The sequence below is a fragment of the Zea mays genome, chromosome 8 (assembly GCF_902167145.1).
Source record: "Zea mays cultivar B73 chromosome 8, Zm-B73-REFERENCE-NAM-5.0, whole genome shotgun sequence".
Taxonomy (NCBI): Eukaryota; Viridiplantae; Streptophyta; class Magnoliopsida; order Poales; family Poaceae; genus Zea; species Zea mays.
In genome coordinates this window covers 151070578-151095278 of record NC_050103.1, presented here as the reverse complement: position 1 = coordinate 151095278, position 24701 = coordinate 151070578, and the positions used below count along the sequence as shown (strand labels likewise).

Below are 24701 nucleotides of genomic sequence, written 5' to 3'. Positions count from 1 at the left end.
GGTTTGGCATCCTTCATCCCAAACTTAGCAAGAATGTCTTGAGTGTACTTCGTTTGGCTAATGAAGGTGCCCTCTCGGAGTTGCTTGACTTGGAATCCTAGAAAATACTTCAACTCCCCCATCATTGACATCTCGAATTTCTGTGTCATGATCCTACTAAACTCTTCACATGTAGACTCGTTAGTAGACCCAAATATAATATCATCAACATAAATTTGGCATACAAACAAGTCTTTTTCAAGAGTTTTAGTAAAGAGTGTAGGATCGGCCTTGCCAACTTTGAAGCCATTAGCAATAAGGAAATCTCTTAGGCATTCATACCATGCTCTTGGGGCTTGCTTGAGCCCATAAAGCGCCTTAGAGAGCCTATAGACATGGTTAGGGTACTCACTGTCTTCAAAGCCGGGAGGTTGCTCAACATAGACCTCTTCCTTGATTGGTCCGTTGAGGAAGGCACTTTTCACGTCCATTTGATAGAGCTTAAAGCCATGGTAAGTAGCATAGGCTAATAATATGCGAATTGACTCAAGCCTAGCTACGGGTGCATAGGTTTCACCAAAATCCAAACCTTCGACTTGTGAATACCCTTTGGCCACGAGTCGAGCTTTGTTCCTTGTCACCACACCATGCTCATCTTGCTTGTTGCGGAAGACCCATTTGGTTCCTACAACATTTTGGTTAGGACGTGGAACTAAATGCCATACCTCATTTCTAGTGAAGTTGTTGAGCTCCTCTTGCATTGCCACCACCCAATCCGAATCTTGAAGTGCTTCCTCTACCTTGTGTGGTTCAATAGAGGAAACAAACGAGTAATGTTCACAAAAATGTGCAACCCGAGATCTAGTAGTTACCCCCTTATGAATATCGCCGAGGATGGTGTCGACGGGGTGATCTCGTTGAATTGCTTGGTGGACTCTTGGGTGTGGCGGTCTTGGTTCTTCCTTATCCTCCTTTTCTTGATCATTTGTATCTCCCCCTTGATCATTGCTATCATCTTGAGGTGGCTCGTCTTCTTGATTTTGCTCTTCATCATTTTGAGCCTCATCCTCATTTTGAGTTGGTGGAGATGCTTGCATGAAGGAGGATGATTGATCTTGTGTACTTGGAGGCTCTTCGGATTCCTTAGGACACACATCCCCGATGGACATGTTTCTCAGCGCGATGCATGGAGCCTGTTCTTCACCTATCTCATCAAGATCAACTTGCTCTACTTGAGAGCCGTTAGTTTCATCAAACACAACGTCACAAGAGACTTCAACTAGACCAGTGGACTTGTTAAAGACCCTATATGCCCTTGTGTTTGAGTCATAGCCAAGTAAAAAGCCTTCTACAGTTTTAGGAGCAAATTTAGATTTTCTACCTCTTTTAATAAGAATGAAGCATTTGCTACCAAAAACTCTAAAATATGAAATGTTGGGCTTTTTACCGGTTAGGAGTTCATATGATGTCTTCTTGAGGATTCGGTGAAGATATAACCGGTTGATGGCGTAGCAAGCGGTATTGACGGCTTCGGCCCAAAACCGGTCCGGTGTCTTGTACTCATCAAGCATGGTTCTTGCCATGTCCAATAGAGTTCGATTCTTCCTCTCCACTACACCGTTTTGTTGTGGCGTGTAGGGAGAAGAGAACTCATGCTTGATGCCCTCCTCCTCAAGGAAGCTTTCAATTTGAGAGTTCTTGAACTCCGTCCCATTGTCGCTTCTTATTTTCTTGATCCTTAAGCCGAACTCATTTTGAGCTCGTCTCAAGAATCCCTTTAAGGTCTCTTGGGTTTGAGATTTTTCCTGTAAAAAGAATACCCAAGTGAAGCGAGAATAATCATCCACAATAACTAGACAGTACTTACTCCCGCCGATGCTTATGTAAGCGATCGGGCCGAATAGATCCATGTGGAGGAGCTCCAGTGGCCTGTCAGTCGTCATTATGTTCTTGTGTGGATGATGAGTGCCAACTTGCTTCCCTGCTTGGCATGCGCTACAGATCCTGTCTTTCTCAAAATGAACATTGGTTAGTCCTAAAATGTGCTCTCCCTTTAGAAGCTTATGAAGATTCTTCATCCCAACATGGGCTAGTCGGCGGTGCCAGAGCCAACCCATGTTAGTCTTAGCAATTAAACATGTGTCGAGCTCAGCTCTATCAAAATCTACTAAGTATAGCTGACCCTCTAACACACCCTTAAATGCTATTGAAACATCACTTCTTCTAAAGACAGTGACACCTATATCAGTAAAAAGACAGTTGTAGCCCATTTGACATAATTGGGAAACAGAAAGCAAGTTGTAATCTAATGAATCAACAAGAAAAACATTGGAAATGGAATGATCAGGTGAAATAGCAATTTTACCCAAACCTTTGACCAACCCTTGATTTCCATCCCCAAATGTGATAGCTCGTTGGGGGTCTTTGTTTTTCTCATATGAGGAGAACATCCTTTTCTCCCCGGTCATGTGGTTTGTGCACCCGCTGTCGAGTATCCAACTTGAGCCCCCGGATGCATAAACCTACAAAACAAATTTAGTTCTTGACTTTAGGTACCCAAACTGTTTTGGGTCCTTTGGCATTAGATACAAGAACTTTGGGTACCCAAACACAAGTCTTGGAGCCCTTGTGTTTGCCCCCAACAAATTTGGCAACTATTTTGCCGGATTTGCTAGTAAGCACATAAGATGCATCAAAAGTTTTAAATGAAATGGCATGATCATTTGATGCATTAGGAGTTTTCTTTTTAGGCAACTTGGCATGGGTTGGTTGCCTAGAGCTAGATGTCTCACCCTTATACATAAAAGCATGGTTAGGGCCAGAGTGAGACTTCCTAGAGTGAATTCTCCTAATTTTGCTCTCGGGATAACCGGCAGGGTACAAAATGTAACCTTCGTTATCCTGAGGCATGGGAGCCTTGCCCTTAACAAAGTCAGACAAATTTTTAGGTGGGGCATTAAGTTTCACATTGTCTTCCCTTTGGAAGCCAATGCCATCCTTGATGCCAGGGCGTCTCCCATTATAGAGCATGCTTCTAGCCAATTTAAATTTTTCATTTTCTAAGTCATGCTCTCTAATCTTAGCATTTAGTTGAGCTATGTGATCATTTTGTTTTTTAATTAAGGCAAGGTGATCATGGATAGCATCAACATTAATATCTCTACATCTAGTGCAAATGGACATATGCTCAATAGTAGATGTAGAGGGTTTGCAAGACTTTAATTCAATAACCTTAGCATGCAACAAATCATTCTTAGTTCTAAGGTCAGAAATAGTAGTATTGCAAACATCAAAATCCTTAGCCTTAGCAATTAATTTCTCATTCTCATTTCTAAGGCTAGCGATGGAAGCATTCAATTCATCAAATCTAGCAAGCAAATCAACATTATCATTTCTAGGATCAATGCAAACATGAGAATCAACCTTAGCCAACAAATTAGCATTTTCATTTCTAAGGTTGTCTAAAATCTCATGGCAAGTGCTTAGCTCACTAGTTAATTTTTCACATTTTTCTCTTTCTAGAGCATAAGCATTTTTAACCTTAACATGTTTCTTGTTTTCCTTGATTAGGAAGTCCTCTTGGGAGTCCAAGAGATCATCCTTTTCATGGATAGCACTAATTAGCTCATTTAATTTTTCTTTTTGTTCCATGTTAAGGTTGGCAAAAAGAATACGCAAGTTATCCTCCTCATTTTTATCATCCTCATCACTAGATGTTTCATATTTAGTGGAGGACTTTGATTTTACCTTCTTTTTGCCGTCCTTGGCCATGAGGCACTTGTGGCCGACGTTGGGGAAGAGGAGGCCTTTGGTGACGGCGATGTTGGCGGCGTTCTCGTCGTCGGAGGAGTCGCTTGAGCTTTCGTCGGAGTCCCACTCCCGACAAACATGGGCATCGCCGCCCTTCTTCTTGTAGTACTTCTTCTTCTCCTTCCTCTTGCCCTTCTTGTCGTTGTCCCTGTCACTATCACTTGATAATGGACATTTAGCAATAAAGTGACCGGGCTTACCACACTTGTAGCAAACCTTCTTGGAACGGGATTTGTAGTCCTTCCCCTTCCGTTGTTTGAGGATTTGCCGGAAGCTTTTGATGATTAGGGCCATCTCCTCGTTGTCGAGCTTGGAGGCGTCAATTGGTTGTCTACTTGGTGTAGACTCCTCCTTCTTCTCCTCCGTTGCCTTGAAGGCCACGGGTTGCGCCTCGGATGTGGAAGGCTCATCAAGCTCGTTGATCTTCTTGGAGCCCTTAATCATGCATTCAAAACTAACAAAATTCCCGATGACTTCCTCGGGGGTCATTTGTGTATATCTAGGATTGCCACGAATTAATTGTACTTGAGTAGGGTTAAGGAAAATAAGGGCTCTCAGAATAACCTTAACCACTTCGTGGTCATCCCATTTTGTGCTCCCGAGGTTGCGCACTTGGTTCACCAAGATCTTGAGCCGGTTGTACATGTTTTGTGGCTCCTCCCCTTGGCGAAGACGGAAGCGACCGAGCTCCCCCTCGATCGTTTCCCGCTTGGTGATCTTGGTGAGTTCATCACCCTCATGCGCCGTCTTGAGTAGGTCCCAAATCTCCTTGGCGTTCTTCAACCCTTGTACTTTGTTGTATTCCTCCTTGCTTAAAGAGGCAAGGAGAATGGTTGTGGCTTGAGAGTTGAAGTGCTCGATTTGGGCCACTTCGTCCGTGTCGTAGTCCTCATCCCCTACGGATGGTACCTGTACACCATACTCAACAACATCCCATAATCTTTTGTGGAGAGAGGTTAGATGAAATCGCATCAAATTACTCCACATAGCATAATCTTCACCATTAAAAGTTGGTGGTTTGCCTAATGGGACGGAAAGTAAAGGTGTATGTTTAGGAACGCGAGGGTAGCGTAGGGGGATCTTACTATACTTCTTACGCTCTTGGCGTTTAGAAGTGACGGACGCCGCGTCGGAGCCGGAGGTGGAGGTCGATGAAGTGTCGGTCTCGTAGAAGACCACCTTCCTCATCCTTTTGTGCTTGTCCCCACTCCGATGCGGCTTGTGAGAAGATTTTTCCTTCTTCTCCTTATGGTGAGAAGAGGAAGATCTTTTCTCCTTCCGCTTGGAGGATTTCTTCTTCTTCTCTCTTCTCTTGGTGCGGGACTCTTCCGATGAAGATGAAGTGCTCCCTTGGCTTGTAGTGGGCTTGTCGTCGCCGGTCTCCATCTCCTTCTTGGCGTGATCTCCCGACATCACTTCGAGCGGTTAGGCTCTAATGAAGCACCGGGCTTTGATACCAATTGATAGACGCCTAGAGGGGGGGGTGAATAGGGCGAAACTGAAATTTACAAAAATAATCACAACTACAAGCCGGGGTTAGCGTTAGTAATAATAAATGAGTCCGCAAGAGAGGGCGCAAAACAAATCGCAAGCAAATAAGGAGAGTGACACACGGATTTGTTTTACCGAGGTTCGGTTCTTGCAAACCTACTCCCCGTTGAGGAGGCCACAAAGGCCGGGTCTCTTTCAACCCTTCCCTCTCTCAAACGGTCCCTTGGACCGAGTGAGCTTTCCTTCTTCTCAATCAACCGGGAACAAAAACTTCCCCGCAAGGGCCACCACACAATCGGTGCCTCTTGCCTCGGTTACAATTGAGTGTTGATCACAAGAGCAAAAGAGAAAGAAAGAATGCGATCCAAGCGCAAGAGCTCAAAAGAACACGGCAAATCTCTCTCGCTAGTCACTAAAGGCTTGAGTGGAATTGGAGAGGATTTGATCTCTTTGTATGTGTCTAGAATTGAATGCCTAGCTCTTGTAAGTGGTTAGAAGTTGGAAAACTTGGATGGCTATGAATGTGGGGTGGTTGGGGTATTTATAGCCCCAACCACCAAATGTGGCCGTTGCTGGGAGCTCGCTGTTCGATGGCGCACCGGACAGTCCGGTGCACACCGGACAGTCCGGTGCCCCCTGCCACGTCATCGTTGCCGTTGGATTCTGACCGTTGGAGCTCTGACATGTGGCCCCGCCTGGATGTCCGGTGTACACCGGACATGAACTGTTCATTGTCCGGTGCGTCGGTATGGGCGCGCCTGCCGACTGCGCGCGCAGAGTGCGCATTAAATGCGCTTGCAGGTGACCGTTGGCGCGAAAGTAGCCGTTGCTCCGTGGTTCACCGGACAGTCCGGTGCACACCGGACAGTCCGGTGCACACCGGACAGTCCGGTGAATTTTAGCGGAGCGGCTGCCGCGCGAACCCGAGGCTGGCGAGTTCCGGAGGCCGATCTTCCTTGGAGCACCGGACATGTCCGGTGCACACCGGACAGTCCGGTGAATTATAGCGCGCCGGCTTCCGAGAAATCCCGAGGGTGAAGGGTTTGAGTCTGAGTCCCCTGGTGCACCGGACAGGTACTGTTCACTGTCCGGTGGCACACCGGACAGTCCGGTGCGCCAGACCAGGGGTGCCCTCGGTTGCCCCTTTGCTCCTTTATTGAATCCAACACTTGGTCTTTTTATTGGCTGAGTGTGAACCTTTTACACCTGTATAATCTATACACTTGGGCAAACTAGTTAGTCCAAAGATTTGTGTTGGGCAATTCAACCACCAAAATTATATAGGAACTAGGTGTAAGCCTAATTCCCTTTCACTAACCCGACTTGTAGTTGTGATCAAGTTTGTAAATTTCAGATTCGCCCTATTCACCCCCCCTCTAGGCGACTTTCAGTGATTCCAAGTGATTTTATAGCAGAAGTGAATCTATTTAACTAAAACCGTTTAGCAAATAGTCTGTGAAGTGATTCCTGAGGGGTTAGAGAGTGAGGAGTAGTTGGGAGCGGTGGGAAACAGTTTTTTGCTCCCACTTTCTAGTATAAAATAGAGACTAGATTCGTTCCACTCCCACATGAAACAATTTAGATTTTTACCGTTTGACTCTACGGAAGTGATTCTCGTTGGGAGCGGAACTTTGCGAGTTTTGCCAAATGTCCCCTAATCATCTCCAACAACTCCTCACTTTTTAGCTCCCAGTATCCCTAAACATATTTACACCTAAACAAAAAGCTCACCTTCCAATAGGCTCCCTGTATTTAGGGCGTGTTTGGTATGGCTCTGCTCCACCCTAGAGCAGCTCTACTCCAAAACTCTGGGTGCAGCAGCTCTGTTCTAGAGTTTAGATTGTTTCTCATAACAGGTGGCAGTGGCGGGTAAATAACTCCAAACTCCATGACTAGGTTGGTTTTTTAGAGTTTTTGGAGCAGCAAAAGAGGTACTCTAAAAATTATATTGCAGCTCCAAAAACTCCATAGAGTTTACAACTCTGGAGTTAGGATGTTTGACATGCTCTGACCAGCTCTCCTTAGAGTTTTACTCTATAGTCATGCCAAACGGTCCCTTAGTCTAAAATATCATGGAGTTGGCCGATTGCCTTGCTACTTGGCCGGTTCCTTTGTTGCCTTACAGGAGATCGAGAGAAATACGGGCTTGGGAACTGGGAAGGCTGAATATATATATGCGCACGCGGCCGAGTGTTTTTGGGCGTGCGAGAACGCGTCTGATTGGTTTTGTGGGTGAGCGTGGTCTAGCTCTTACAAGCTTGCCCGCTGGAAACCGAACGTTGCTCGCGTATCTGCGCATGCAATTAGAAACGATATTTTTGGCTTTTGCTACAGCTGCGGATGCAATCTAGATCATGCGTATGCAGGTAACCAAACTGGGTCCATGTCAACGCATACCGTCGGTCCTGATGGACGGATGCAAGCATCCAATCATGTAGAACATAGATCTAAGACTACAATAAAAGCTTTGGACTAACCATATCACATATTCATTATGTAGATCTATTCATATGAAAATGTCCAATAAAAAAATCATGCTCAGTGAATCATGGAGGACCGATTTTATCCAAAGCTGTGAACTGCTTATGGATCTACATAATGAATAGATCTACATAATGAATATGTGATATGGTTAGTCCATAAGCAATTGTAGACTAACCATATCACATACTCAAAGTTTATCCATAAACAATGTTTTATCTAGGTTTATCTATAGATTTATCTATGTTTATTTAGATAAATCCATAACTCAGTCATACATGATCCAATAAGCATAGAAATATTACTATAGCTCAAGCCTATACTAATGATTAGCCATTATAATTGGACTACTCAAATTGTAAGTATGAATTAATTACAGAAAATCATATACCTAAATCTATAGGAAAAAAAACTTAACACTAAAACATATTGTATCATATGCTCACTCTCATATAGAGTTGAATAAAATTGGATATTTTCATTTTATATTTTTCATGTGATTTACTATGTGCTTTCAAAAAAAATTGCCCAAAATTAACATAAAATAAAAAGAGACAAAATATCGAGGAAACATGTGTCCAGTTTTTGGAGATGAGGGAGGAGCTATGTCTGATTTTATAGTTGAGGGAAAACTAACTTTTATAGTTGAATGCTTTAGACATTGGGTGAATGGGGTGTATGGAAATTAGTTAATAGTTATCCATATTTTCAACTTTGAAGCTACCTCGTTATACTATCTTCAGCAGCTTACCCATACTCATACCTATATTCAAACTTCGCTTTATAAACAATACAGTCTACAATGCAAAACATTGCTTATGGATAAACTTTGAGTGAACTGCTGGAGTCTGTCTCAGTTGTTGAGTTTGTGATCCAAATTCTAAAGAAGGCGGCCAAGTTGGTGAGCGAAGCGGAGACCCGTCGCCGGGAGGCTTAGGTCGGAGCGCAGTGTTGTGGAGTCTCATCCCCAGTCTCTTGCTGAAGGCCGAGCTAGGAGGCAGATAGTTCGACCCCAAAGACTGATTCAAGAGTGCAATGTTGCTTTTGCTTTGGCTGTTGCTGAAGAAGTTGATAATGTTCAGGAACCATTGAATTATTCAGAAGCTATATTGTCTACTGATAGTGAAAAGTGGATGAGTGCTATGCATGAAGAAATGGAGTCTCTTGATAAGAATGACACTTGGGAACTAGTTCGGCTGCCTTCTGGCAAAAAGGCAATTAAGTGTAAATGAATTTTCAAAAGAAAAGAAGGTATGACTCCAAAAGAGCCTCCGCTCTTTAAATCAAGGCTAGATGCCAAAGGTTTTAGTCAGATTCCAGGAATTGATTACTCTGATGTATATTCTCCTGTTGTCAAGCATAGTTCAATTCGTACCTTTCTTAGTCTTGTTGCTGTACATGACTATGAGCTTCAACAGTTAGATGTGAAAACTGCTTTCTTACATGGTGATTTGGAGGAGGACATTTATATGGACCAGCCTGAGGGGTTCATTGTTCCTAGAAAAGAAGACTATGTGTGCAGGTTGAAGAAGTCCTTATATGGTCTGAAACAATCTCCCAGACAATGATATAAGAGGTTTGATTCATTTATACTTTCTAAGGGCTTTCAGAGGTCTCAATATAATAGCTGTGTTTATCTAAAATTTGTTAATGGATCACCTACATATTTGCTGCTATATGTTGATGATATGTTGATTGCTGCCAAGAGCATAAAGGAAATCGTTGTTTTAAAGGCACAACTTAGTAGCGAATTTGATATGAAGGATCTGGGTGCTGCAAAGAAAATCCTTGGCATAGAGATAGTCAGGGATAGGAAGTCTGGACTGCTGTACTTAAGCCAGAAGAATTATATTGAGAAGGTACTTCATCGTTTCAACATGCAAAATACTAAATCTATGAGTACTCCGTTGGCTCCTCATTTTAAATTGTCTGCTAAACAGTGTGCTGAAACTGATGCTGAGCTTGAATATATGTCAAAAGTTCCATACTCTAGTGCTGTTGGGTCACTCATGTATGCTATGGTTTGTTCTCGTCCTGATTTGTCTCATGCTATGAGCGTTGTTGCTAGATACATGTCTAATCCTGGTAAAGAGCATTGGAAAGCTGTTCAGTGGATTTTCAGATATCTACGTGGTTCTTCTAGTGCTTGTTTATGTTTTGGTAAATCTGGAGATGGTCTGGTTGGCTATGTTGATTCAGATTATGGTGGTGATTTAGACAGGAGGAGATCTCTTTCAGGTTATGTCTTTACTGTTGGAGATTGTGCTGTGAGTTGGAAAGCTCGTTTACAGGATACTGTTGCTTTGTCTACCACAGAAGTTGAGTATATGTCAATTGCAGAAGTTACTAAGGAAGCCTTATGGTTGAAAGGTATATATTCAGAGCTATGTGGAATTAAGTCTTGCATTACCATCTATTGTGATAGTCAGAGTGCTATTCATCTCACCAAAGATCAGATGATTACTGAGAAATCCAAACATATTGATATTCGTTATCACTTCGTTCGTGATATCATTGAAAAAGGGTTGGTGAAGGTATGCAAGATCATTACTCATAATAATCCTGCTGATATGATGACAAAGCATGTTTCTGTTGCTAAGTTTGAGCTTAGTTGGTATTATAAATTAGCCCTTAGTGGCTGTTGGCGTCGGCAAGATGATGATGCATTTGTTTAAGGTGGAGTTTGTTATTATGATGCTATAAGGAATTTGTCTCAAGGTGGAGTTTGTTGAGTTTGTGATCCAAATTCTGAAGAAGACGACCAAGTTGGCGAGCGAAGCAGAGGCCCGTCACCGGATGGTACGGATCGTTTCCCTACTCGTTTTAGGGTTTCACCTCTATAAATATCTTTTTAAGCCGCAGAAGATAATTATCTCATTTGTAAATCTTCTGTGATCTGTAACCACCCGAAAATAGTGAGAAGTTGCTGGCCGACGCCCGTGGTTTTTCCCCCTTCGCTTTAGAGGGGTTTTCTACGTTAAATCTTTGTTTTCTCTGTGATTGATCCCTTTATGTCGTATTCATTTATAACCTCAGTAATAATAAAATGCGGAAGGGTCAAGACTGGAACCGTTTTATTGACAAATATATATTGATCGGAGCATATGTATATTCCGAAAAGATCCTAACGTGAGGTATCTATATGTAAGAATTATAAATAGCTTAGCAGGTCTTGAGCAGCGGTGTGTCCGCGAACGGCCCATTTAGCACCCCATCGGCGATGATGCTGTACGCCTTCTCCGTCATGTGGATGCCGTCCCAGCTAGCGAACGTGGCCGGGTTACCCCAGAGCGTCGCACTCTTGTCGCACCCTTTGCCCGTGTGATACCGGCCGTCGCCGCCGCAGCACGCGACCAGGGGATCATCGATGCCTGTCACGCCCCCATGCACGCACGCACGCAAAAGAAGAAAAAAAAGAGAGTAAAAATGTATAGCTAGTCTATATATATCATGCGTATTATCCATGCCATGAACACACTTACCGTAGTTCTTGGGGTTCTGGACGAACTGCATGGCGGCGCCGAAGTAGTCAGCGAAGATGATCTGGACGCCCGGGTTCTGCGACCGGAGCCGGCCGACCTCCTGCCGCAGCAGCTGGTTGTGCTTCTGCGAGAAGTCGTTGAACCAGACGAGGCAGCCGTACTGGTCGTAGTCCGAGCTGGCGTTGCTGCTGCTGCTCTGGAACATGGACAGGTACTGCGGCACGCAGCCGATGGGGAAGTTCCCCGGGACGAGCACCGTCCTGGCGCCGAGGTTGACCACCTCCTGGACGGCGGCGCCGATGCGGCCGACGACCGCCGGCATGTACTGGCTCGGCGTGTCGCGGGAGTCCAGCGCGAAGAACCAGAAGTTGTAGTCGTTCCCGCCGATCTCGCCCATCACCACCAGGGACTCGCCGAGGAGGCTCTTCGTGGCATCTCCCGGTGCGATCCGCGCGAGCACCTTCTTGAAGGACTGGAGCTGCAGGTCCAGGTGGGACGGCGACGGCATGGTGAAGTTGTAGTTGGTCCTGTAGTAGTCCGGCGACAGCGCTGTGGCCGCAAACACGGCGAAGTTGGCGCCGGTGGGGAACGGGGAGGTTTCCTCCTCCGGTATGCTCGGCGGGACCAGCGGCAGACCGAGCGCTTGCGCTGAGAGAGACCAATGCAAGCACATTGTTACATGTACGTACACAGCAAGACCGATCAATGGACATACACATGCAGCCAATGCAACAGTGGGCGGCAACACGAGCACACGTACGTACGTACTCATTACTCACCGTAGAAATCGATGATGACACGGCCGTCGCAGACACGGCCGGTGGACCGGTTGAAGTAGGTCATGCCATATGGGAGCTCCTTTATCGGGGCCGAACCGACGGTGCTCGCGAAGTTGCCGGTGTCGATGATGGAGTCGCCGAAGCTGAAGATGCGCTTGAAGCAGCCGCACAAGCCCACCGGCGAGTTGATGAGCAGGAGGACAAGGGAGACGAGGAGGACGGCACCCCGCCGCATCTCAACTTCTTGCATTGTGCAGTCTAGCTAGGCAGGAGAGCGGCCGGGAGGACGGCGACCAAATAAAGAAGATGAGTTTCTCTGTAGGTTGTGATGATTCTTGTGAGCTCCTACTACCCACAATTTATACTAGAAGTTTGTACGTGATCGATCGAGGATCAACGTATTAAGGGATGCAATAAATCGCGCAGCAACGAAATTATGTAAAATAGTCTGGCGGAGATAGATGCTCGAGATACTTTGGGCCTTCCATTTCGAGGGTTATTTGAATTGTTGCCTTAGGTATTTCTATTCTAGACATGCCTAGTATACTCCATCTGTTGTTTATTAATCTCAAAATGAAAGATACTTCTCCGATCTGTTTCAAAATGCATATATACCGTATATTATGATCTCAAAAAGGTCAAACTCCGTAAAATGTAAACTACTATTTACTCAAATAATATACATATTTATTAATACATCAAAGCAATGAAATCAATATATTCAACATTCCACGTGTAGCAGAATATCGATCTTAGTCGTACAGACTGATTTCCAAGTAACATTTTGTGGTGGTAGTCAAATTTTGCTTGTAAACACTTCCCGGAATCCTGATACGTACGTCTTGTAGAAACAAACTGACTAGTATCATGATATTTCGGGTATATATCTTTAGTGATAGTAAATGCTAACATGAATTTCTTGTGAATTACAGTACGATCTTACCAGAAAGGAATTTGTTGCCTGCATATATAGTAAATATATACCCTGAAAGCACATGAATGCTAGCCATCGACAGCATGAGGGTGGTTTGATACGTTGCCTTACATAGTCAACCCAAATACAGTTTTTGGATATCCAAAGTAATGACTATTGCTCATCAACAAAAATAATTTGCCTGCCCAATAAATGCATGCATGCTTACGATTTATGAGTGTTAGTATTTCATTTCCCACTAAGAAGATATCCTATGAACTACGTGTGGAGCATTAGTACAAAAAAGGATTCTACTAGCGGCATTATTATCTTTAGTGCATCAAACTCCGTAAAAATGTAAACTACTACTCCATCCGTTTCTTTTTAGTTGTCGCTGGATAGTTCAATTTTGCACTATCCAGCGACAACTAAAACGAAACGGAGGGAGTATTACTCAAGTTATATACATATTTAGTACATCAAAGCAATAATATCAATATATTCTACATTCCACATGTAGCAGAATATCTTAGTACAGACTGATTTCGAAGTAACGTTTTGTGGTGGTAGTCAAAGTTTGCTTGTAAAGACTTCTCGAAATCCTGATATGTACGTCTTGTAGACACAAACTGACCAGTATTGTCACACTCGGTTTTCGAAGGCAAACCGAATGCGAACTATGTACGTGTCAATATCAAAACTCACGTATACAGCGATTACATAAATTACCAATGAGACAATGCAAATGGATATAATATGGTCTCTGTATATACAAGACCTGAGAAATCACTACATAGATATGACCAGAATAGAGGTTGAAGTGATTAAGAGGATTGGTCAAACCAAAGTGAATAAGATATGAGGAATCATGAATTGGCTTGACCATATTACTATTAGTCCATATATGCTTCTATGAGAATCATAATAGAGCTTGATTGATCTTAGCATTTATATCTAGATAACATTCAAGCAAGTTTCACAATATTGAAGAAATGATTCTTTCAATGGATGCTCAATATGATGTGACTCAAGAATGGCTTGATAGGGTGAAGATAGCAAGGAAAGGGCTTTGAGGGACTAAGCGAAGGTGAAGGCCAAGTGACGGCTTATGGACTGAGGTACCATGACTAAGGTGAATAAGAGAGTACTTGCACTAAGTCGATGAACTAATCAGCTATGAAAAGTTACATTATGTTGATGCATCAGAAAAGTGACTTGAAGCCATGATTTGAATTCATATATGGTGAAATGGTTCAAGTCACCGGGATTGATTTATGTTAGCTTCAAAAGGTGAGACAAAGATGTTAGTGATCCTTATGAAGCAACGTCATGGAGAAATCACACATGAGACACCAATTACTCAAGGTGTTTACTTAATTATATTTTATTTAACTTGAGTATAGAAATCGGCGTACTATCAAGTGGGATCCAAAAAAAGGTTGGTGTTTTGGCAAAGCTCAAGCCTCCAAATTCAAAAGCTATTTCGAAAACCAAAATCCATAGGACACTTTGTGTAAGACTGTTGTTAGGATTGAGAAATAGAGAGTGTCCCTGTTGAAAAGCAGTTGAGTTTTCTCAGCTGAGTTGAGCTTCTTCAGCTGAGTTGAGCTTTTTCAGCTGAGTTGAACTGTCTCAGCTGAGTTGAGCTTTTTTAGCTAAGTTCATCTTTTTCAGCTGAGTTGAACTTAACTTCAACTGGGGTTCAGGTAGCTTCAACTAGGGTCCATGACAAGTTCAACCGGGGTCCAGGCAGGTTCAACCGGTGTTCAGGACAAGTTCAACCGGGGTCCAGGACAAGTTCAACTAGGGTCCAGGTAGGTTCAACCGGTGTCTAGGACAAGTTCAACTGGTGTCCAGGCAGGTTCAACCGGGGTCCAGGGAAATTTCAACCAGTGTCCAGGACAAGTTCAACTGGTGTCCAGGGCAAGTTCAACCGAGTTTTTTCCTTGGACCTCACTGATCAAAATCAGTTGAACCAGCCCTAAGGGCAGTTCAACCGGTGTCAGGGTCACCTAACCGGTCTGACCCCTGACTAGCAGACTGGCTGCCAGTCTGACCACCAGGCGGTTGAATCGATCCTAGGGGCGGTTCAACCAGTGTCAGGACCTGTTTACCAGTCTGACCTGCAGTCTGCCAGTCTGCCAGTCTGACGGGAAGACTGACTGTCAGCCTGCCCCTGTTGGTTGAACCCAACCGGTACTCCAAAACAAAATCAGCCCAACGACTAGTTTTGAAGCCCCACCTATATATACTCACTCCTACCTCTCTCCCCACACAAGAGCACGCACCAAACTCCATTTCTAACCTAAGAAACAGATCTCACTCTCTCTCACACATCTCTTGCCTCTCCCATTTCAAATCTTTGGAGAGAAATCTTTGAGTGAGATTGAGAGTTGTGGGGTTTTGTGCTTCATCTTTAAATCATTTTTGTTCTTCTTGATTCGAGCTTTGGTATTACATCGAGTTCTTTGTGGATTCATTACTCTTGGAGCTTCTAGCTCTTAAACGACTAGGTGTCTCTTGTGAGTCTCCAAATCTTGTGAAAGACCACAAGAAAGTTTGTATTATACGCTCATTTGAGCAAAGATTATTGTGTGAGCTTGACCTTTGTGGTCGACGAAGGGAGGATTAGGGTTGAAACAGACTCTTTCTGGGCGCCTCAAAGAGGAAGTAGAGCACCTTTTGTGGTGTGACCGAACCTCGGGATAAATCTTGAGTCTCTTGTGTTCCTGTTCATTGTGTTTGTTCGTGTTATTCGTTCTCTCACTATTCCATTGAAGAATTGCTCATATCTTTTTGGTGTGTAGATTTTGAGAAGTGCCCTTCTCAGATCTACTACTTTGAACCACGTGGATCATTTAGGACATCTCATTTTCAAAGTTAACTGGGTGAATTTCGAGATCAATTCAGTTTTATATCTCATTCTTTTGTTGAGCTCGTGCAAACCAGTTGAACCGGTTTTGACACTGGTTGAACCGGTTTTACCCGGTTTGTTTCTGAAAGTAGCCTAGAGGGGGGGGGTGAATAGGCTACACCTGAAAATTTTCACTAAAAACTTCGAGATAGGTTAAATTAAAGTTGCACTGGTGCAAACCGGTTCAGTCGATTTTAATTACAACTGAACAAGTTTGAACCTGCTCAACTTAAATTAAGTAATCTGTTAAACAAATACGAAGTAGTGAAGAATATAGCTAAAGACTTGCCCTACACAAAATCTACTCGAATGAATAATATGAGCCAACCAATGAATTTTAAAGCGCTTGACAAGAACACACAAGAACACGCGATATAACCCGAGGTTCGGCAACCACCACAAAGGTGTCCTACTCCTCGTTGAGGAACCCACAAAGGGTCGGGTTTTTCCAACCCTAATCCTCCACAAGCCGACCACAAAGGTCAAGGCAATCTCTTCTCAAATCAGCTCAAAGAGCGGGTGATACAAACTTCTTGGGGTCGTCCACAAATTTGGAGACTCCCAAGCAACCTCTAACCGTCAAGGAACACGAGGTTCCAAGAGTAACAAATCCGCACAAGGTTAAGTTTGCAACGAGCTCAAGAACAAAGAGAATGGGAGAATCGAGATGAAATTGACAGCGAGTTCGATCGAGTTCACCTCACACCAAGGGTCCTTCAAATGATTGAAGGAGATGCGATTGCGGGTGTGAAAGGTGAAATGAATGTGCTTGTTTGAAGGTTGGTCGGCCAAGAATTCGTGGGAGAGGCAGAAGTAAATGAGAGAGAGTGTGAGGGGGTATATAAAGGATCCCCCAAAAGCTGGCAGCCGTTGGAAGAAAAGAAGTAAAAACCGGTTGAACCGGTTTTCAGACCGGTTGAACCGGTTTCTACCAGGGGGATCCCGGTCCACTGAGCTACTCAGCCGGAGACTCAACCGGTTTCAAAATCGGCTGAGTAAGGAAAAATTTTGGCTGAACCGGTTTTCAAAAAATATCTACAACGACTTTTCTGACAGCTCTGACTGTCAGACAGGTCAGAGCAGAGATGGCAGGTGAACAGTCCCAAAACCGGTTGAACCGGTTTCAGGACCGGTTGAACCGGTTTTGGGGGCTGAAACCAAATTTTGAGTATTTTGAAGAGAGCAAAAGTGGAGTCTTTGTGGGAAGTAAAATTTGTTTTTCTCAAGGGCATTCATGATCTGGAAAAATGTTCTCCAAGATGTTTTCAAAAGATTTTGAACTTGGCTCGTTGCACAACTTACTTAACTATCGTGGATCCCTCTTAATTGCACGGCGATTCCTATGACTCAAGAATTATAAATTTAGCACCGCCGTTGTTTCTAAGCACTTGGAGCACGCCATTTGATGTGGAATTTTAAATCCGCTGTGCTTTCTACTTTTATGCTCGTAAGATCCGTGCTTCTCCTGTCTGTAGAATTACTGTGTACATGCTAGGAGCAAACTTGTTAGAATCTCAGTTTGTTTTGTCATTAATCACCAAACTCTCAATTAGGGTTGATTGCACTTACAATCTCCCCCTTTTTGGTGATTGATGCCAAAACAAACTGGAGTGGAAATAAGAATTAAAAGTTACAAGTACTTGCGAGATAAAATCCTTTGTGTATGTGTAGCTCCCCCTAAATATGTGCATGAATTTTGCGATATTATCATTGACTTGATATGTCAATTTGCAACATATTTAGAGAGAGAGAACAATTAACACCATACATAAAACAATAAGGAATGAAACATAATTAGATAGAAAGAGTAAAAATTACACATTCAAGCTCATTATTGCATAGCATATGATATGAAAAATTCTACTGCTATTACAATAATGAGAACTCATCTCATCACATCATAAAAATGTTTATGGCTTTAGAGCCATGCATGCATCGTACGATAGACCAAATAGTTATTACAAACCGATTGTTCATTACAAAAATAAAGGTACTGCCAGTCTGATAAACCTTCTCCCCCTTTTTGGCAACAAGAACCAAAAAGAGAGAGAGATATACGCCAATCCAGAGATCACCAGTTGGGAGGAGGATGATGAGGAGCAAAGAGGTGGTGCGCCAGGTGAGAGGCAAAGTGTTCTTCCCCAGACTGATCCGGGGGAGGAGCACTGCCAGAAGGATCCTGGGGCAGAGGGTGAGAAGATGATTGCCCCGGATCCCCGTGATACGGAGGCGGGACAAACTACTCACGATCATCAAAATAAGCTTCTTCTTCTTCGTCGACGTCGTCTGCTGTCATAAAAGGCACCCCGTATGCCTGCTGGTACCACTCGTTGATTTCTGGAGGAGGAGGATGGAGAGGCACGTCAGGCGAGCGGGGGGCGAAGGGAGTACCCAAGGAGGAAGCTTGACGACGTAGGTTGTCGTCAGTCTCCCGCTGACGTCGAGCCACCTCATGGACATCCGCAGCAATGTTCCGGCACATGGAGAAAAATGCCGCAAACCCGTGGGCCAAGCGGGCACCCATCCCTCGGCCACGACCTCGACCACGACCACGACCACGTGACGTGGGAGATCTGCGGCCAGGGGAGGGACGCGAGGCACCGGCAGCAGCAGCAACAGCAGGACCAGCAGATGGACCCGCAGATGTATGAGCACGAGAGCTGAAGGGGGCTTTCCGTAGGCGCCCTGCTGGATTGTTGGGATCAATCCAGAAAGGGGTATATGATTGATGTCTTGTCCCTTTATCAAATTTAAACTGGGTCACAACCTCAATCATCTTCATGATAAACGGAGCATGAAGACATCCCTTCAATGGAAAGCAAGCAGCATGAATGATTTCCTGTCAAATCATATCAAAGACATTTATACTCTCTGAGCTGCTGGGTTTCATGAAGGAGAGCAAGACCTTGCTCTCTCCAAGAATGTTCATCTGATTACCCCCTTTTGGAATGAGGGTCATCCTGCAGAGGGAGTTGATGTATCGATAATACTTATGCATGTTTGTAGACTCCCAATACTTCCCAGACTCGGAGAGATGAAGATCTTTGGCTTCATCTCTAGTAGGCTGGCGGAAATCATGTATCTTGATCTTGTCGCCAGAGATATCATTGTCAGAAAAACCAAGAATGTGAGCAAACCGACGGTAGCTCACCTTATACCAACTACCTTCAATGTAGAAGTTCAGATAAGGGTAGTTGTATGGACTCTCCTCGTCAGCTGGCTTGATCCACAAAGATGAGTAGAATTGGGCAATAACTTCATCATTCCAATCATATTGGAATGTCATGATACTCTTCATCTTTTTCCTTTCACAGGCCCTCAATGCCTGTGTCATCTCTGGATCCCCAATGGCCTCACAACCTTCCCAGTTGATATAGCGTTGAAGCAGAATAGGTTGATGCTTCTTGGGGAGGATCACGGAATTATAAAAATCCACATGATGAAGCGTCCAAAAGCGGTTTCCATCAATCCTGGCATCACGAATGCGCAATGCGGGATTTTGGAAACGGAGATCCTGAAGGAGAGCAGAGCCTCCACTGGCAGTGAAATCAGTTACTGGCTCATTGCCAGCACGCCGAGCCTCCGCCCGGTGGAGGACCAACCCACGAATCACAGGGGCGTGGGCCGGGGGAAGATCAATTTCATCATCCTTCCCGCCTTCATCATCACTCGTAGCCTCCCACGCCTGCGGATTTGTCGCGGGTCGGGACCGCCCGGAAGGATTCCGGGTTGTCCGACCGCGAGCACTTTGAGACCCGGAGGCCTCAGCACCTTGCATGACATTTCCGCTTCCTCGCCCACGCTTGGATCTAGAGCGTGGGGGAGTATCTCCATGTATTTCTTGGTCATCAGAGGAGTCGAATTCAACCACGGACGGGTTCCTCCGACGCACCATTCTAAAAAAGAACCTATGATGAGCAAGGATCAAACACTTTTGAGTAGAGACGCATAAGATATTGAGCATGCACTTCAACCGTTCATATGAGCGGTTCAACTACAACGAACAATATCAAATCGCTAAACTCTAACAATGTTCGTGACAAATGAAGATAATCTAAGTGTTGCAAGCACTTAAACTAAAATGTACCCAACGAATGATACATGAGATAATCAAGAACGCGTCGGATCGAGTAAAAAGAAATGAAATAGGGCAATACCTCGATCCGGAGATTTGGTCAAGAAATTCCAACGAGATTGAGGAAGATGATGGAGAACACCGGGATGAACGGATCTCCAACAAATCTTCCAAAGATGAGAGGGCACAAGTGAGTTTTGGAGTGGAGAAGGTGTGAAGGAGAGAGAGGAAGAAGAGTGGGCGGCGGCGGCTGGAAAGTGAAACTGAGAAGAAGATAAGAGGGGAGAGGGAGAGAAATAAGGGGGGAGTCGGCCGGTCAGAACACAGAAAACCGGTTCAACTGGTTCTAAAACCGGTTCAACCGGTTTTTGGTCAAACTGCGCAGTAAAAGCGCGCAGAAAAAGGTGTTGACTGCGCGAAATTTCTGGCAGTCTGACAGCGCAGACTGCGAAACTGACAGCGCAGAGTGCGCGCAGACTGACGGCGCGGATGCGGAGGAGGACAAAACCGGTTCAACCGATTTTTATACCGGTTCAACCGGTTTCCACCAGGGGAAAACCGGTTGAGTCGCCTACTCAGCTGGTTTACTCAACCAGTTTCCAGATATTGCCCAGAAGGGCTATAATAGCACTTAGCAAATATGATATGAGTGATTGTAATGATAAAAATGTTATTTCTCATTTCATATTGCTCAAACAATCAATTTACATCCATCAAATTTGATCAAAATTTTAGTTATTAAGACACGTTTCGAGAATCCAAGATATTTAGCTCACTCCTAAGAAAACAAAACCTAGTCTCATCAAGGGGTTTTGTGAAGATATCGGCTAGTTGATTTTCGGTGCTCACATGAAACAATTCGATATCTCCTTTGGCTTCGTGGTCTCTCAAGAAATGGTGTCTAATGTCAATATGTTTCGTTCTAGAGTGTTGCACCGGATTGTTTGCAAGTTTTATGGCACTTTCATTGTCACACAGAAGTGGAATTTTGTTAAACTCACAACCAAAATCTCTAAGGGTTTGCTTCATCCATAACAACTGTGCACAACATGCCCCAGCTGCTATGTACTCAGCTTCTGCAGTGGAAAGTGCAACACAATTTTGTTTCTTGGAACTCCATGACACTAAGGACCGCCCAAGGAATTGGCAAGTCCCAGTAGTGCTTTTTCGATCTACTTTGCAACCGGCATAATCTGAGTCAGAGTAGCCAAGCAAATCGAAAAGGGAGCCTTTGGGATACCATAATCCTAGGTTTTGGGTGTGGACTAAGTATCTTAGAATTCTCTTAACGGCTACAAGATGACAATCTTTAGGGTTTGCTTGAAAACGTGCACACATGCAAACACTCAACATTATATCAGGTCTAGATGCACATAAGTAAAGCAGTGATCCTATCATTGATCTATATAATTTTTGATCTACAGGTTTACCTTCCTCATTTAGGTCGAGATATCCATTTGATGACATTGGAGTCTTGGCGTGTTTTGCTTTTTCCATGCCAAACTTCTTGAGCATATCTTGTGTATATTTGGTTTGGCATAGAAAAGTACCTTCCTTGAGCTGTTTGACTTGAAATCCCAGGAAGTATTTAAGCTCGCCCATCATAGACATCTCAAACCTATTCGTCATTACTTTGCTAAACTCTTCACAAAATTTTTCATTAGTACTACCAAATATAATGTCATCAACATATATTTGGCACACAAATAATTCATTGTCAACTTTTCGAGTAAATAAAGTAGAGTCAGCTTTTCCTATTGTAAACCCATTCTTAATTAAAAAAAAATCTTTAAGACAGTCATACCAAGCTCTAGGGGCTTGTTTAAGCCCGTAGAGTGCCTTGTGAAGTAGATAAACATGATTTGGCTTCTTTGGATCTTCAAAACCCGGTGGTTGCTCCACGTATACCCTCAAATGCGCTCTTGACATCCATTTGATATAGCTTGAAATCATGGTTAGTAGCATAAGCAATTAATATTCTAATTGATTCTAACCTTGCTACCGGCGCATATGTTTCACCAAAATCAAGTCCTTCCACTTGAGTGTAGCCTTGGGCAACCAACCGTGCTTTGTTTCTTGTAACCACGCCATGTTCATCTTGTTTGTTCCTAAAGACACATTTAGTCCCAATCACATTTTGTTTGGGTCTTTGGACTAAGGACCAGACTTCATTCCGGGTGAAGTTGTTCAACTCCTCTTGCATGGCAATTATCCAATCCGGATCACCCAATGCTTCTTCAACCTTAAGTGGCTCAAGAGAGGAAACAAACGAGTAAAATTCACAAAAAATAGCTAAACGAGATCGAGTTGTTACTCCTCTCCTGATGCTACCCAGGATGTTGTCCACCGGATGATCCCTTTGAATTGTATGATGGACTCTAGGATGAGGCACTGATTTTTGTCTTTGTATTTGCTCCTCCTCATCATTCACTTGATCAAGAGGCACTTCACCATCAATACTTTCATGTTCATCTTCTACCACTGTTGGCATCCTTTGATGATTTTCTTCATGGCTTGGATGACTTGAGGTTGATGGGTTTGCTTGGGTGGAGACTTTGTCACACACCACCTTTGCACCCACATCAACAACCTCATTGGTCATCCAGAAAGTTCCTTCTTCATCATCCTTTTCTTGAGGTCTCACTTCACCTATTGCAAGTTTCTTTATGGCCTCACAAGGTAGTTCTTCATTTCCTGCAGTGTCATTAGAAACATGCCCTTGCGAGCCATTAGACTCATCAAATGTCACGTCTATCGCTATTTCAACAAGACCGGTGGTATTGTTGAAAACACGATATCCATGCGCATTTGATGCATAACCAAGCAAGAAGCCCTCGTCCACTCTAGGAGCAAACTTTGAGCTCTTGACTTTCTTGTTAAGAATAAAACACTTACAACCAAATACTCTAAAATAATCAACTTTAGGTTTGTTACCAATGAGAAGCTCATAAGCAGTCTTTTTGTAGATCTTGTGAAGATAGAGACGGTTGATTGCATGACAGGCGGTGTTGACCGCCTCTGCCCAAAAGTTGTCAGGTGTCTTGTACTCATCCAACATGGTTCTAGTTGCTTCAATTAAAGTTCGGTTCTTTCTTTCCACAACACCATTTTGTTGTGGAGTGTAAGGAACCGAGAACTCATGTTTGATTCCTTCTTCGCCTAAGAATTCTTTGACACCTGTGTTCTTGAATTCCGTCCCATTATCACTTCTCACTTTCTTGATTTTGAGCTCAAACTCATTTTGAGCTCTTCTCATGAATTTCTTCAATATTCCTTGAGTTTCACCTTTATCACTCAAAAAGAAAACCCAGGTGAATCGAGAAAAATCATCAACAATGACTAAACCATACTTACTACCACCATTGCTAATGTAAGCCACAGGTCCGAAGAGGTCCATGTGAAGGAGCTCCAATGACCTCTTTGTTGTGACCACATTCTTTGATTGATGTGGGACTCCATGTTGCTTTCCTGCTTGGCATGCGCCACAAACCCTATCTTTCTCAAATACAACATTTGTTAGTCCAATGATGTGATTATCCTTTTGAAGTTTGGCCAAATTCCTCATACCGACATGGGCTAGCCGGCGATGCCATAGCCAACCCTTGTCGGACTTTGCCACTAAACAAGTCTCAGGCGTTACTTTACTTGTTGCGAAATCAACAAGATAAAGTTTGCCCTTCAAGCGACCCGTAAAGGCAACTGAGGAGTCCTCCCTTCTAAGGATCTTCACATCCACATCAGAGAATAAACAATTATAACCCATTCCACAAAGTTGTGAAACGGACAGCAAATTATAGCTTAAAGAATCTACCAATAAAACATTTGAAAGTGATTGTTGGTCAGAGATAGGAATTTTACCAATACCAATCACCTTACTCTTGCCACTATCTCCAAACACAATTTCTTGTGCTTCTTGAGTTAGTTGCAATGAATGAAACATGTCTTCCTCCCCGGTCATGTGATTTGTACATCCACTATCAAGCACCCAACTTGACCCACCAGAGGAGTAGACCTACAAAACAAGTTTAGGCTATGCTTTTAGGTACCCAAATTGAATTGGGTCCTACAGTGTTAGTTATAGCCTTGGGTACCCACACACTTCTTTTCATGACTTTTCTTTTAGTGTAGGCACCCACATATTTGACAACCAATTTCCCTAAATCCCAAGTCAACATATAATCACAAAGATAAGAATGAGAAATGGGAGCATTAAATTATTGACCACTTGAGGATCCCACTTCCTTCATCTTACTCTTTGTGGAACTCAAGTTTACCTTAACTTGAGGTGACTTGTCATTTGAGGAGTGAATCCTCCCCAAGGCATCATATAGGGTGGTTCCCTCTATGAACTTGGGGGATCTCCACCCCTTATGCACTGTGTTAGGGTTTTCCTTGGATGAGTTGAACCCAAGCCCCCTTCTTCCATTGTTGGGCTTTAGGGACTTGTACTTGGGTTCAACTTTCTTTAACCCATCATTGCTAGAGCATCTTTTCAAAATTTCTTTGACTTTCACCTATGGGCTATTCTTCCTTGCATGGTTAGTTAGACAACAAGAAGCATGATATTTGGCACAATGTTTGCAAGAATTATCATTTGAGGAGCTAGACATAGATTCAATTACTAAAGATGAGGCATTGATGTTCTTGCAATTTTCAAGTTGCACTTGAAGTTCTTGATTTTGAACATTCAAGCTTAACATGCTTGTTTCAAGTGCATTCTTTTCATTTGCAAGATTAGCTATAGAGGTTTTCATATTAATTACTTCTTTATCTTTAT

The 24701-nt window shown here is 43.6% G+C and overlaps 1 protein-coding gene across 1 annotated transcript; it reads right to left on the bottom strand.

The window, feature by feature from the left end:
• Window positions 1–10833: 10833 nt before the first annotated feature.
• On the bottom strand, window positions 10834–12272 carry LOC103636125 (GDSL esterase/lipase At1g28600). Its single transcript, XM_008658487.3, has 3 exons — window positions 12023–12272; window positions 11244–11891; window positions 10834–11132 (listed from the first exon to the last, which is right to left on the bottom strand). Exons 1-3 carry the CDS (start codon window positions 12270–12272, stop codon window positions 10924–10926), a joined length of 1107 nt encoding a protein of 368 aa, XP_008656709.1. The 3' UTR covers window positions 10834–10923.
• Between the last annotated feature and the right edge of the window lie 12429 nt (window positions 12273–24701).